The sequence below is a fragment of the Rhinolophus ferrumequinum genome, chromosome 20, assembly GCF_004115265.2.
Source record: "Rhinolophus ferrumequinum isolate MPI-CBG mRhiFer1 chromosome 20, mRhiFer1_v1.p, whole genome shotgun sequence".
Taxonomy (NCBI): Eukaryota; Metazoa; Chordata; class Mammalia; order Chiroptera; family Rhinolophidae; genus Rhinolophus; species Rhinolophus ferrumequinum.
This window is the reverse complement of record NC_046303.1, coordinates 17373526-17389651: the sequence shown is the minus strand read 5'-3', so window position 1 is coordinate 17389651 and position 16126 is coordinate 17373526. Positions and strand designations below refer to the sequence as shown.

Here is a 16126-nt window from a genome sequence, read left to right as displayed (position 1 = left end):
TCTTGGTACCACCAAGATCTTTCTTGGTACCACCAAAAAAACCCAGAGCTCCTTGGAGGAAGGGCTGACCCCAGAACTGCAGCAGGAAAAGTGCGAAATGAGCCTGGAGCATGTTTGGGGCCAGCAAGTGAAGAACTGCTCAAAGAATCACGGGATATGTCAAAAGAACAAAGGAGCTTAAAGTGACTCCCACTGGCCAAATTTGGGATGATTTGTGCATCAAAATAAATGATAGAAACAGAATATCACCCACTGAATAAAACTGAAAACCATGAATCCATACTGATAGGAATAAATAAATGAATGAACAAAAAGTTTGGTGAGGAATGAGATTTTTATATACTTTTAAATGATCTCCCCACAAAAATCCTTATTAATAACATGAGAGGTAATGGGACAAATTGTGCACAACCTGATAAGTGCAAAGTGAACACTACAGCATCATTTCTGTGATAATCCTGCCAAAGATGCATAATCTGAATCCAATCATGAGAAAACAGATAACTCTGCATTGAGGAACTTCTACAAAATAACTTGCTGTAACCTTTAATAGTGTCAGCGTCAAAGAAAGACGGACGAAATGTTCCAGAATGAAGAAGACTAAAGAACTGTAAAGAAGCAGGAGTAAATCAATAATGATTCTGAACTGGATCATTTTCCTTTAAAGGACATTATTGGGACATTTGGCAAAACATGGATTTCCGGAACCTGAGAATTGGATGACAGCAATGCATCACTATTAATGTCCTGATTTTGGCGACTGTATTGTGCTTGTGTAGAATGCCCTTTTCTGTAGGAAATACAGTTAGTATTTGGGTGATGGGGCATCGGGTCTGTGATATGGTCTCAAATGGCTCAGGAATTTTTTCTTTGTACTCTATTTGTAACTCTTCCATAAATTTGTGTCAAAACAAATGAATTAAATGGATTTTTAAAAATAAACTAAGTTGCACTAGTTATTCCCAGTGTTCCTGTAGATTCCACTGTCCTCAAAATCCAAAATAGGTGACCAAAACAATAGCCAATCATCCTAAACTACCAGGGACAAACCCGTAATCCAACAAAGTCAGATTTGATTCGCTGCGACCAAGAAGACTGCACACCATTGGAACTGCCGGGTGTCTCACCATACAAAGAAAAAGAGTTAGTGTAGGATTTGTGAGGAAGGTGGATTTCAGGTAAAATTTTAAAACAGTATTGATAGGCTCAAAGCAAAGCAGAGCGATGTGTAAAGGCATGAACATCAGATCTGGACTAAGAAGTGGATGTAAGGTCGTGTTTCCTTGGAAACTAGGAAGTTAAGAAAATATGGAATGTTCTTTTTCAGGAATCCCTAATGTGAACTCTGCTCTTGGGTAGAAATCAAGACTGCTTCCCCTTTCCAGTATCTAGTTAGATCCTCTAGCCAAGAATAGGATGTTTCATTCCTACTGATATAATTTCCAATGGCAACGTTTATGTGAAAGAAGGTTTCTTAGTGTGTAAGAACGTAGCACTCATCCAAAGATGGGGATTGTTACACTTTTCGGTTGTAGTCTGTCCCTAAAAGAAACATTGTTTTCCTGTTAACCTTGCAACTGGCTTTAACTGACACTGTTACCCATCCTGAGGAACGGCTGGGCAGACTTACTTTCTCAGCAGTTACAAACGAAAATACTACTCGGTCTCTCAAACCAAAGCTAATCCTCTCGGGGCCTTGCTGAAGTCCTGGGTTTGCTTGACTCGCCTTCTCCTCATTTCGATCTCGAGCCTCCTTTGCACCCAGAGGAACTGCACTAGTGCCAAGCGCGCTTCTTCACAGAATGGCTCAAACCTTCCGCCTTCCTAGGCCACAGGCTCAGTAGGTGACGTGAGGGGGCGGGGCGGGACCCGCTCTTCTCAACTCCTACTGGGTAAAATTCACGCCTCTCATCGCACTGGAGGCGGGACAAGAGAGAAAGGGCCTTTCCTAGGCGCGATAAGATGACGTCACAGTAGCGGGGCCGGAACCTTCAGTTGCCTTGGGTCCTAGGTCCAAGAGTACGGGTTGAAGACCTCCAGGTGGGAGACACCGTCGTAATGACCATCTGTCAGTTCTTCCTTCAAGGCCGGTGCCGCTTTGGAGAGCGGTGTTGGAACGAACATCCTGGTGCCGGGGGTGCGGGCGGGGGACGGCAGCAACAGCCCTCAGGTGACGTTCTCCTCAGTCCTCCGCCGCCGCTAACCGAGCTAGGGAGGGCTTGGCGTGGGGTCCGGCCGGCAGGGAACGGGCGTCCCGCGTGGGGCTCGGCACAGCACCGCGGCGCACGGGTCAGGTGACGTGGATGTGCCCGCGTCGTCCCCCTCGCCGTCCCTGCCCACCCGGCCGGGCACACAGTTTCTTCCCGACCTTCTCATTCGGTCGATTTTTGTCGAGCGGATGAAAGCAGGGGCTCGGTTCTGGATGCTAATGCCAAACAATGTGTTTTAAGTCGGATGTACGTGTAAAAACTACCCTCTCGGTGGGTGGCAGTGGTGCGGAGAATTGGCATGGGGCGACCCAGGCGCCGCCTTGCTTGACTACCTTTCTGGATCCTTTGTTTTTCCCGTGACTCCTTGAATACAATTTTTACCCAAACTTTTTTTCCGAGGGAGAGGCTGGCAACTGGGGTCATTTCAAGACCTTAACTTTGGGGGAGTCGTGAACTCCTTTGGAAATCTAGTAAAAGCTATAAAGCCATTTCTCAGACAAATGCGCGTGCTCAACATTTGGGGTAACGTTGGGAGGATGGGACGCCCAATTAAGAGCTCTGGGCTGTGAGGGAACGGAGTGGGGGGCGGGGGGACACGTTGTTCTGCTTCCTGGGCCTAAGTCATCGCGGAAGCTTTTGGAATGTTTAATTCAACCAGTTGTGGGTGATGCAAAAGGGCTGTCTTCAAGGAGAGGAGGGATCAGACGTGAAACCATAATACAACACGAGTTTTTAAAGGTCAGATGCAGAGGTTTTATTTTCTTACGATGGAAACAGTCTAAGGTATCACAAAATGCTGACCCCTACGCACAATCTCCTCTCCCTTTCCTCCTTCAGGGGTGGTCATCTGACCCTTAAAACTGGTGTTACATTGTGGTCTCACACCTGACCGCTCATCTTGAAGACAGTCTTTGCATCACCCACAATTGGTCTAGTGAAATATTCCAAACCAAAAATTAGGACTCGGGATCTAATAAATGTGAGTGTATTTCCAGGAACAACAGAATATCATAGATGACATTCTGTAGAAACTCACACATACAGCAATTAGAAAATGAATGTTGAGTGGATAGATTGGTGAAAAAAGTGTAACTAAAATTCATCAAGTAAACGGTATTTAGCTACCAGAAACGAATGCATACTAAGGGGATTATTAATGAGTATGACGGCCAAAAGCTATATACAAAAGATGGATTGAATTCCTTCATTTGTGTCATCCCCCAAAGATTTGGAACTTTAGAAAAATAAAACACCATTAACCCCCTACTTGAGGGATCTGTCCCAGCAAATCTCTGGTTTTAATAAGTACTTTTAGGGTTGGGAATTGAATTGTCATAAAGGAATGTATGTCCTATCCCTCCAGTTTTTAATATATTTAATGGAATATCTCCTAATTCAGTCAGAAACAAAATGAATTATCTTGGCCCCAAGTAGGAAGTGATGAGTAAATGAGATAGTTGAAGTCATAAGATTTTTTTTAAAAAAAATGTATATAGAGAGGATAGAGTTCTGTTAGCTCATTTAGATAATTATGAAATATTAGAAATCTCACAATAGAAGAACTCTGCACTTATTCATATGTAAATTTCCTTTGTAATTTTCCTATGAAAGATAGATGCGTATGTGTTATTTTCTCAGAGGAAAGACTGAGTCAAAAAATTTTAAGCATCTATTCGAGCGCAGAGGGAAGAATCTAATTTTTTTTAAAAACAGTGCAGTTTATTTAAACCTTTTTTCCTTTTTTAAGCAGAGCGCAACTTACAGTGGCCCATGCGGGTATCAAACCAGCAATCTTGGTGTTATTAGCACCACGCTCTAACCAACTGAGCTAATTTGCCACCCCTGAATCTAATCTTTTATATTCAGTAAGCTTTAATACATTCCCCACTTTTCAGACTTTATCACTGTAAGGGCCCAGTGGGGTGGCAAAGAATGATAAAGACACAGCTTTTTATCCTGAAGGAGCTTATAATTTAGGATTGTCCCTCTGTCCATTCCACTATCAAGCAATTGTTTACTTAATAAGCTTATGTCAGCTGAAATTAGTAATATACAGAAGATGCCAAAAAAAATACACATTTAGAGAAAACTATTAAAATTGTAATAGTATATGCCAATAACAAAAGATGAATACAAGTCACGTTTGACTTTAGCAATTACAAGAGGTGCTCAAAGTGGTTACCATCAGTGTCCAGACACCGCTGATTACGATGAACTACTGCTTGAGCAACATTGACCAAAGTGTCCACTTGTATACATTTTTTTGGCACCCCTGGTATCATTTTTCTATGGATTTACAGTCCTCTCTGTCTTGTTAAACAAAAATGCAATTAGACCATTGTGTTATTTGTTGATGTTACGCTTAACTATGTAAGTCAAAAATGAAGAGTTTTTGTGATTTAAAGTGAGTGAAAATGTTGAATCTTTGCATAATGTCTGCATGTAGTAAGACAAAAATATAATGCAATTATTAGAGATTTAAAGAGGAGTTGCTGGTAAAATTGTTTTATTTTATTGTTTATTTCAGGTAGTAACAGACGTGGATGGAATTCCACCAGCCAGCGATACTCCAGTGTTATCCAGCCGCCCAGTTTCTCCAAATCCACACCATGGGGGGGCAGCAGAGATCAAGAAACACCATCTTTTCGTTCTTTTGATTCTGGAGCTTCAACAAGCAGGAATAGGGGATTTGGATTGTCTCAGAACTCATTTGCGTCTTCATGTAGCTCTGATGGGCAGAAAGATGAACAGAAGCTTTTGTAAGTGAAAGCCTTCAGAAAAATTGCTAACCATTTGCTTATTTTTTTCAAAATACCTACAATATATTTTTGAAAAAAGAAGTAATACATTATTTTAAAAATCAGAATAAGCAACAAGAAGAAAAATCTCCCACACTTCTATCACTCAGAGATAACCACTATTTTCCATATATCTTACTAGACTTCATTTCACTTAAAAATGTGTCATCTTTCCATAGCAAGTACAGTGCCTTTTTAGGACTAATTATGCTTTTCCCACTTTTTTATTAATACCACTGTATTGTGAATATCTTTCTAAAATAGACCTGCTTAAGTTTGTTATAAATTATGAGACCTTTACAAAGTATGAAGTAATTTAAAGCAACTTGTGATCTTGGAGGTCACGTACAGCATCTCGTATTTTTCTTTCTAAAATTTTTACTTCAGTTACCCCATTCAAACTGGTTTCATTTGATTCCCGTCATTATTGTGAAGTAGATTCCTTATCATTTCTTGGGAACATTGGTGGTAGAATTTATGGCTGGTGCCAAAACAGCACCTGGCTGTCTGTAACTGTTCCCTCAGCTCCCGGCTCCCAGGACAGAACTTAAATATACTTGTGGGTCTTTTACTTCCCATGATGAAATTAGAACCAGTGGTAAACATTTTGAGCCATGTACCATATAAAACTGATTTTTTTTTTTTAAAAATGAAGCCTCCCCCCTTCTAATATTTGATAGTATTATAAAAATCCAAAACTTTATATAGATTCTCTGTGGTATCTATCATTTTATTAATTGTAGCATTCTGGACTGGGGAGGGGGTGATAATTTAGAGCTGAATCTATCCACACCTTTGCCAACAAATTAATTGTATGGATGTAGGTCTGTTTCCCATTTTGCAAAATATGAGAATTAGAAAAAATGATCTCCCAAAGTCCCACCCTCTTTAAAAATGTTATGGTTCTATATTACTTTCTGTCTTTCCCAGTTAAATGATCATTCATGTTTATGATAATGAACAAAGAAAGATTAAAGTTAGTATATTTTGTTATATTTCATTTTTTAAAAATATGTATGGTATAATAATTCTCAATTAAATGTATTGGTTAATTGTTCAGTTTACTGGAAAATCAAGTAAAAAGTTTGAACTTTGATATTATAATATCTGTAATCGTGAAATATAGTTTATATTTATATAAGCTTCTGCTTTAAAGAACACTTCAGAAAATATAATTGAAAAAATCTAAAATTATACTGTAATTAATATTTTAGTCATTGAAAATTGTAAATAATAAATTTTGATAAGCAGATGAAAAAGGTTTTTATGTTTTTTTGTTTGTTTTTTTTTGAAAGGGAAGGAATCATAAAAGATATGGAGATCTGGGAATCATCAGGGCAGTGGATGTTTTCTGTTTATTCACCAGTGAATAAAGAGAAGAAATCTAATATTTCAGGTAACTGAGAAATTGTGTTTTTAAAATATATTTTATAATTATTATTTTATAAAACTAAGACCATGCCAAATTACAGAAATTAACCACAAACGTAGGCTACAGTTAGGCAAGTTTGTATACCGTTTAAAGTATCTGAGTATTCTAGCAGAACTTTGTAATTCAGAGATTGAGCTTGGAAGGTATGGTTCTTTTAAGATATGTAGTTCTCATGAGAAAATAGTAAAATCAGGACCCACCACAATTCCAATTCTATAGGCCTAGGAAGAGGCTCTGCTTTCTTGGTTCCCTGTAGGTACAACTTCAGAATCTCTTGACTGCCTGCAGTGAATAGAAGGGTCACATCCAGCCTGCCATTAAGGCCTTAGCTGCCTGATTCTGTTTTCTCTTTTTTCCCTATCTTTCCTTCTAAGAATAGTTGTTTTTCATAAAGCATGTTGAGACCTATCCTGGAGATAATGTTTGAAAATAAGGAGCATTAGCTGGGCTACAGGGATAGCATTTCTTTAGAATACCCCTTTCTTTCCCATTTTCTCTTGTCCATCATCCCTAAGCCATTTCTGGGCTGAAACCTAGACCACCGCACTTCTCTCAGCCCAATTCTGGGGGGTCCTGGGCCTCTGCCCTATGAGTAAACAGCAGGTACCTAGCAGATGAGATCCCTTGCAATCCCTCGGAACTCTGGGATCTCTTCTCTGCCTACTTGTTCTCTGTAAGCATTTGTGTCACACCACTCCTTAGTTATTTACTCAATCATCCCTCATATTCGTGTTGAATTTCTTTTGTGCCTATTCTAATGCTAGGCATGTAGTGATGAGCAAGACAGACAAGATCCCTCCTTTGTGAAGTAGTTGAGGGCGGGAGACGATAAGTCTTAACAAATAGAGAATTTCAGATACTGATTTTTCTATAGAGAAAATAAAGAAGTGTTACGCCTTTTTTAATCAGTTCAGAATTGAACCTAATGCATAAACCCTAAAGCAGAGGTTCTCAAAATGTGGAATATAGATCCCTAAGTAGGGTTGTCAGATAAAATATGGGATACCCAGTTAAATTTAAATTTCAGATAAACAAAGAATATTTTTAGCATATGAATATCCCATGTAATATTTGGGACATACTTATACTAAAAAAGTATTTGTTGTATGTCTGAATTTCAAATTTAACTGGGCATCCTGTATTATCATTTGCTAAATTTGGCAACACTATTCCTGAGACCCTTGTAGGAGCTATACAAGTTCAAAAATATTTTCATAATAATGCTAAGACATTAATTGCCATTTTCACTGTGTTGACATTTGCACTGTTGGTGCAAAATCATTGATGAGTAAAACTCCTTGTGTCTTAGTATGAGTCAAAACAGAGACAGCAAACTGTACTAGCAGACTACAGTATTCAATTTAAAAACTTTTAATACCATTTTTACTTCAGAGTGTCCTTGATGAAATGGTAAAAATTATTAATTTTATTAAATCTTGACCTTTGAGCGCAAACCTTTTTAATATTCTGTCTGACAAAATGGGAAGCACACGTACTCAAGAATGATGGTTATCTTGAGGGAAAGTTTCAGCCACATATTCAAGTATGATGGTTATCTTGAGGGAAAGTGCTAGTGTTGATTGTCTTGTAAGCTGAGCTAGCTACTTGATCACGGACAAGTTTTACCTGAAAGATTGACTGAGAACTATGGTTATTTAGACTTAAGTATATGGTGACATTTTCTTAAAAAAATAAATGAAGTGGGCTTGTGACTTCAAAGAAAACAACTGACAGTGTTTATTGCCAATGACAAAATTCAAGCTTTCAGGTGAAAATTAGAATTACGGAAAACTGTTTTCTGCCACTGTGAATTTGCTGACTTCTTATTACTTGCAGTCTCTTCTGATGAGATGGATAGTGACATTCACAAACATGAATTTTTTGATATGGTAAAATGACGTGCCAACATTTGGAAGGTCTGGATAACTCAGTGAACCAATATTTTCCAAATGACAAATCTATGATGTTATAAAATTATACATGGCTGAAAAATCCTTTTTCAGTGCAAGATAAACCAGTGGATTTAGTATAACTGTACAAAAAGTTCATTAATATGATTTGAGTCCATATTATAGCTAACCTTTTAGAAACTGCCACCTGTCAAGTTTTGGTGTAATATCAAAGAAGAATATTCACAATTATCTGAAAAGGCATCCTTTTCCAACTACATACACTGCAACTTAGCAATATATTGCAACAGATTGAATGCAGAAGCAGGTATAATAACCCAACAGTCTTCTATTAAGCCAAACCTTAAAGAAATGTACAAACATAAAACAATGCCACTCATCTCACTAGATTTTTGTTTTTTGTTTTGGAAAACAGTTTTTTCATTTATGTTGATAGGGAATGAGTTTTTTATTTGAAATAAAATTAAATATTTCCTACATTTCTCAGTTTTCGTTTCAAATATGGCAAATATTGGTATATGTAAGCCATGTAAGCAAAAGCTGGTTGGGATCCTTAATGATTTTTAAGAACGTAAATGGGTCCTGAGACCAAATGAGTCAGAGAACCTCTGTCCTTAGGCATCCATTACAATGAATTAACCTTTCTTGTGCAGCTAGAATAAATATGACTTTTGTATCGCTCTTGAGAGAATTGGGAACGTAGTCAACCAGATCATTTCTGTGTTCAGTGGTTCACATGAGGAACAGCTGGAAGGGAGAGGAGTAACTAGAGGGACCCTGTTCCTTTCGATGGAGTGGTCATCCATGCTTAGGAGCTGCGTCTGAATGAAGGGAACATATCACCCGTAGGAAGATTTGTGGAAATCGTTCCTGCCAATAGGAACAGCTAGTGTGAAGGTGCTACTGGGAACATGTTGGCATGTTTGAGGATGAGTGAGGCCTGAATCGCTGGAGGAGAATAAATCAGGGAAAGAGTAACATGACATAAGGCCAGAGTCAGCCATCATGGTGGGCCTAACTGTGCTGGGCAACCATGAAGAGTTTTCAGCAGGAGAGGGAAATGACCTGATTAGATAAAGCTCACTCAGACTGTTGTGGGAAAAGAAATGGTCTATTGGAGGCAGGGGTAGGGACAAAATAGAGGCAGGGAGATGAGTTAGGAGACAGTTACTGATGATTGGGTTGGAGTTACTGGCAGTGGAGACAGAATTGGTCTAATTCGAGTTTGGTTTGGAGCTAGAACTGGCAGGATGCTGGTTAATTAGATATGGGGAAAGAGAGAAATGCAAGGTAATTGCTAGGTTTTTAGGCCTGATAAAGATCAACTGCTCAGGCTAAAAAACCTAGGAATTAACAAGTTGTTAGAGGGAATCCAGGGTTCTGATTTGAATGTTTAGTCTTTTCTTTATTCTTGGAGTAAGGTTCCTTGGAATTAATGATACCTGAGTTACAAGTAATTCTCTGTAGAAAATATCCTGAACATTTTTTTTTCTTTCTTAAAAAGTTTTTCTAATTATGAAAGTTACATCTATTGCCCGTAGAAAACTTGAAAAATACAGGAATATATAAATAAAATAAGGATCACATGATCTCACAGAGAGAACAACTATAACATTTTAGTATATTTCTTTCAAAATATGCACACACAAACTTATTTCTTACATATATATATATACATATATATATATGTATATATATATATATAAAATTAGGATCATAATCTAGTTTTGTATTCTACTTTGTTTTTTTCAGTTTATCTCTATTACTAAAAATACTAGGATGAACATCTTTATACATTAACACCCTTTGTTTACGCATCTAATTATTTCATGAGGTTTAATCCTAGAAATTTTATTAAGGTCAGAAGGTGTGAACATTTGTGAGGCAATTTTCTTCCCAAAAAAGTACCTTTTTAATTCCATTAATGGCGATTCAGGAGACTATTCACTTCACCACATCCTGAGCAACAATAAAGAACGTTCATTTTTAAATTTTGCCAGTCCGATAAGTAAAGCATTTTATCTCTATTTTAAGTTATTTTTAAATTGACCGTTTTTATTTAATTTATTTGCTGGCTATTTGAAATTTTTTTGTGAATTGCCTGTTTATTATCTTGCTCATATTAACTTATTTTTCTTACAGATTTGTAAGAGCTATTTATACATTGGCATTAGCTCTTCTCCTGTCATGTTGCAATTATGGTTTTCCCAGCTTATCATTTGCCTTTTAATTTTGCTTACTGTAGTTTCTGACATACAGAATATTTTTTTAGACTGAAGTTTGATTGTATACGTAGTCAACTTTCTTTTTCTTCTCTTTATTATTCCTTCCACTCCATTTATCTTTAGAAAATTTTCCCCCTTCAAAGATCAAACAGCCAACTATCTTTTACTGTGATTTAATACTTTGCTAAACATTAATGAGAGTGCACACTTTGAATTTTTTCCCTCATAACTATGAAAATTTTCTAATGATCACAACATTAGCATATGTTCTTGTCTAGCACCTGTAGCTTTACTATACTATCAAAAGTATTGGCATTTATTTTAAAGATTCCAATTGATTCCTCACTTCAGGTTTCACAGACATTTCACCAGAGGAGTTGAGGCTTGAATACCATAACTTCTTAACAAGCAATAACTTACAGAGTTATGTAAGTTTATTTCCTTTTCATCTACCTCGATAACAGATTAGCTGTTAATTACTGTTTTCTCTATTCGTAGTGACTTGCTTGTGTTGGCAAAGTGGCAAAGATCTCAATCTATAATATTTTTCAGGACAAGGCTATTTTTATTTTATAAATTACTTTCTTTGAAATTGGTTGGTTATCTAAAATGGTGGTAATCTGTTTTGACTGTCGTACCTAGCAGTGTCATTATTTTATTACAAATTACCCAGCAATCAGTCCCAGAAGTCAAACCCTTTCATCGTTTGACAAACATTTATGGACCATCTCTTAGGTGCAGACACTGTGGTGAATGCTAGAAAACAAAGTTAAACGCAGCAGTCTGTCCCACAGATTAGCATTCTCACCATCAAACATCAAAAAGTAAACACAGCTGGGCTTGGAAACGTTGGGCACCTAAAGGAAATGACATACGCTGTATTTTTCAGTTGTCTGAGTCATGATCATGCATTTTCACCAGCACACTTGTTCACCTCCCATCCAAGTATCAGTCTGTGCTGCCAGGTGCTTGTGCTTCTTAACCAGGTGGTATAGGAATTGAGGAGCGGGGAGAGGGGACTACAGCTGGCACGTCTTTGGCATATAGGGGCAGGTCAATGCAAATTTTACAAGCTATGGCTCATAAAAATGTCTTATAAACTTTTTGGGATTTTGGCAAACGTGAAGTGGTCTGAGAGATAAACACTCAGAATTCACTCGTTAGTTTTCTATCTTTTCTCTTCAGCTAAATTCCATCCAGCAGTTAATAAATCAGTGGAGGAACAGGGTGAATGAACTGAAAAGTCTAAATGCATCAACTCAGACAGCGTTGGTGAGTATAAAAGAGTTTGCTTTACAGAGAAGTGTCTTCACTATTGCTTTTTTGCAGCAAAATTAACTTTCAATTTGAAAAGCAGAGCTAAAATTTTCTATCAAGAATTTGTGATACACACATTCTCAAGAACTATGTCAGCATTTAGAGGCCAGGTCCAGGAATTGCTTTCTCTCTGTTCCTCAGTCAGAAAAGCACAGATAGGGGGCCGGCCCGGTGGCTTAGGTGTTTGGAGCTCCGTGCTCCTAACTCCGAAGGCTGCTGGTTTGATTCCCACATGGGCCAGTGGACTCTCAACCACAAGGTAGCCGGTTCGACACCTTGAGTCCTGCAAGGGATGGTGGTCTGTGCCCCCTGCAACTAGAAAACGGCAACTGGACCTGGAGCTGAACTGCGCCCTCCACAACTAAGATTGAAAGGACAACAACTTGACTTGGAAAAAAGTCCTGGAAGTACACACTGTTCCCCAATAAAGTCCTGTTCTCCTTCCCCAATAAAATCTTTAAAAAAAAAAAGAAAGAAAAGTACAGATAATAATGCTTTTTTAAAGCTATTTTTAGGGTGAAGTTTTAAACTTTGGAAGTACTAATTTTGAAAATTGGAAAATACAACTTCAAGTATTCTAGGTTATGAGTGTTTAAAAAGAAATTGCTTTGAAAAATGTTACAAATGCACATTTAGACTAATGTGTACTTTTGTGGTTGAAGGATACTTCCTCACCACATGATTCTTGTCTTACACAGAAGTGCCTTTAGGAGATACATAACCCCCTGTCTCCAAAGATACATGATCCTGACTGTAGCATATTCATTACCTCTGTGAATAAAGTTAGGATTTTTCTACTCCCATAGAAAGTTCTTAAGAACCTTATTTTAAAATAAGATATTTACATTTAGAATTTAATATTTCCAATTTTCCTTTCTGAAAACGGTTATGAGAGTAGTCGCCGCCTAAACTTGGGAACAATTATACAACAGTCCCAACCCCCATCCCTTCTTACATATGTGCGTCCTGAATAACTAGACCCCTGTACAAGTTCATTTCTTCCATCTTTCAGTTGTTATAATGCCATTTGTATTTAGTAGGACTTCTGGGAAGTATTCCAGCGAGAGGTGGCCCATCACCATTGCTGAGAGCTGATGTAGAAGGCATAACTAAGGCATAACTGAGTCTAGAGAACTGCAGACCCGCCCTCAGGGCTGGAGTTCCCTGCTCTGTGCCAGCTTCCTAGGGGCCCCTCCATAGGTGAGCATCCTGGAGAGCCCACCTACAGCTGCTTAGCATGTAGCAATAGTTCACTCTGACGCTGAATAAGTCATTCACTATTCTTTTAATCCATTGTGTGAATATAATACAATTTGTTTATCCATTTACATATTAATGTATATTACACTGAGGCAGAGAAGCTAGACTGAAAAAAGAGTACATACTAATGAATCCATTTATATGGAACTCTAGAAAAGACAAACCTCTTCTATAGTGATACAAAGCAGAAGAGTGGTTCCCTAGTGTTGGGAGAGGGTTGACTTTGGAAAAGGAACACAAGGGAACTTTCAGGGATGACAGAAATGTTCTAAATCTTGATAGGTGTGTGTGTGTGTATGTGTGGTATATAAAATGGATGTATTTTATTGTATGTAAACTATACCTCATAAAGTTTATTTTTAAAATAAGCTGTTGGGGCTTCCGAATGAGAGAAATCATACCTGCTTGGGTTGATTAGGAAAGGAAAGGCTTCTGGGAGGTAAGGAGTAAGTGAAAAGTTCCTTGAAAGGGAGATTAAGATTTCAGTAAGCAGAGATGAAAGATATTTCCAGACCAGGAAATAGCAAGATCATGAAGTATTTGTAGGGAATAGGAAATATTTTGATAGACTTCAGTGGTAAGTTTTTATAATATAATTGCAAATCAACTTCAGTTCAAGCATTAGAGTAAGTAGATTGGGTAGCCTCTAAATGTCCCTTAACTAATGTCTAGGTTTCTTGGTAAATGTAGATCAGCCTGTAGATACTGAAATGTATTATTAAACAGATTTTTCTGATTTTAATGTGTTCATTGAAGAAAGTTAGAAAATATTTAAAAGCATAAATTGAAATCACGCATAATTCATCAGCCAATTACTTTATACTCATTGAGGTTGGTCCATTTTTTTCTATGCATATTCATTTTGTGGGCATTTTTCTATGTTAAACATTTAACTTCACAGTTTTAAGTACACATTTTAAACATTGAAATCGGCTCTAAAGCTTATAGAAAACATACTTGAGAATTATTCATCAAGTATTTTATTATTTGCCGTTTTTTATAGCTCTCTGAAGTGAAAGATGGACTAAATCAAGCAGCACCTGCATTTGGACTTGCCAGTAAACCAACAGTAGCATTTGGGTCCCCAGGTAAGTGATAAAGTAATACGGGACTTCACTGATTTAGAAAAAGGATTGTATAGGTTTCAAATCATAAAGCTTGAAGGTCCGTTAAGTGCCATTTTAAATCACCCTTGTAAATTCACCCTCGTAAAGCACCACCTTCCGTAATGGCGCTTCTAAGAATTTGGCTCATCAAGCATTTGTTCCGTGGGGGCCAGAATGGGCACGTCCTTTGAAAGACCCTATGGCTCAGGCTTCAGAAGTGCAGAAGTGTGTTTCAGGAATGGGGTCCAAGAGCTTCAGAGCTCTGGGAGCAGCAGCTGTGAGGACTTTCTTGTCACTGTACAACAGCATAGCATTATCCCCACGTGACAGCTCCGGGGAGAGGGGGAGCGAGCCGAAAGTGAAAGTCCATTCCCTCATCCCTGAGGTTTCTCTCCGCCGCCTCCTCCAGTGAAGGTAAATCACGGTGCCCGTGAGAGCCGTAGGCGGGACAGTGGGATTTAGTGGGTCTGTTCTCGCTTCGCAGTTTCACTTTTCCCTTCTCCCTTCCAATGAGCTTCTCAGCATCCAAACACAGCAAGGATAAGAGGGAAGTGGGTGTGTGGGGGGTTAATATGGGTACATTTTCTGGCTATAATAGTTTGTTTCTTTTTCTGTAGGCTTTCCAGTGAATAACAGCAACAGTGATAATACTCAGAATTTTAGTTTTAAAATAACCTCTGGATTTGCCACTGCTCCATCTGGAAGCCCTTCTGTGTTCGGGAATGTTCCAGCCTTTGACGCTGTACCCTCTGCCAGTTCTGCCATCACTACTTCTACTCCATCTCTTGGATTTGGGAAACCGGAAGTCCCATCTGCTGCTTCATTTTCATTTAAAACCCCTGCAGCGTCTGGTTTTGGATCTCCTGGGGTTTCAGGATTTCCAACGGGTGCAGCAGGCTCCGGTGCACCTCCTGTGGCCCCGGCCTTTGGAAACAGCAGTTCTGTGGCTGGTTTTGGTAGTCCAGGCCACCACTCTCACACTCTTTTTTCCAAGTCATCCAGTGATACCTTTGGAAGTAACAGCATATCCACTTCTCTTCCCATCTCAAACAGCAGCACAACAGGTAATACATTATTCACACCCAAGAATCAACTAACAGCAGGAGAACTGGAGCAATTTCAATCCATCAAATTTACTCTGGGAAAAATCCCATTGAAGCCACCACCTGTGGAACTTCTAAATATTTAAAAGGACAATTTTAAATACAGAAAAGAACAACTTGTAAAATGACTTGTTTTGAGTGGTTCATATGAAAGAACAGATATACACACACATGCACATCTCTGTATATATACATATATATTTATAAGGAATATAGCTTTCTTTTTTCCACCTCCCCCCCGTTCAAGCTGTTGTTTCTCAGTCCAGTTGTATAGGACACAGCTCCCTGGCCCGTGCTGGTATTATGAGCCTTGCGCTTTTCTTGAACCTCACTATTTAAGTAAAATAATACTCAAGATATATTTTTTTTTACTAGAATCATGAATGGAACTGAAAAACTTATCAGTGTACTCTGAATAAAGTACTTTTTTCTTTTTTTATTCTGTGTCATTTTGCTATCTTACCCTTTCAAGTTTTACTTTTAAACTTTTTTTTTTAGGAAGGAGATAATTTTTTTTTTTTTTAAAGATTTTATTGGTGGAGGTGAACAGGACTTTATTGGGGAACAGTGTGTACTTCCAGGATTTTTTCCAAGTCAAGTTGTTGTCCTTTCAGTCTTAGTTGTGGAGGACGCAGCTCAGCTCCAGGTCCAGTTGCCGTTGTTAGTTGCAGGGGGCACAGCCCACCATCCCTTGTGGGAGTCGAACCAGCAACCTTGTGGTTGTGAGCCCACTGGCCCATGTGGGAATCGAACCGGCAGCCTTCG

The 16126-nt window shown here is 38.4% G+C and overlaps 1 protein-coding gene across 2 annotated transcripts; it reads left to right on the top strand.

The window, feature by feature from the left end:
• The first annotated feature begins 1973 nt into the window (after positions 1-1973).
• Positions 1974-15849, top strand: NUP42 (nucleoporin 42). Of its 2 annotated transcripts, none has more exons than XM_033087995.1 (7): positions 1974-2040; positions 4738-4969; positions 6304-6404; positions 10927-11003; positions 11761-11847; positions 14156-14240; positions 14876-15848. In XM_033087995.1, the coding sequence occupies exons 3-7, from the start codon at positions 6323-6325 to the stop codon at positions 15445-15447; spliced, it is 903 nt and encodes a 300-aa protein (XP_032943886.1). In that variant the 5' UTR covers positions 1974-2040; positions 4738-4969; positions 6304-6322; the 3' UTR covers positions 15448-15848. The 2 variants fall into 2 exon arrangements, with proteins under 2 accessions (XP_032943886.1, XP_032943885.1); XM_033087994.1 differs by having other exon boundaries at positions 1980-2170; positions 14876-15849.
• The last annotated feature ends 277 nt before the right edge of the window (positions 15850-16126 follow it).

Bases quoted from the DNA above. Each gene is read 5' to 3' on its own strand.
- NUP42 (XM_033087994.1), top strand. From the start codon at position 2,059: ATGACCATCTGTCAGTTCTTCCTTCAAGGCCGGTGCCGCTTTGGAGAG. The intron at 6,405-10,926 runs GTAACTGAGAAA...TCCTCACTTCAG, and splicing joins GAAGAAATCTAATATTTCAG to GTTTCACAGACATTTCACCA. The intron at 11,004-11,760 runs GTAAGTTTATTT...TTTTCTCTTCAG, and splicing joins GCAATAACTTACAGAGTTAT to CTAAATTCCATCCAGCAGTT.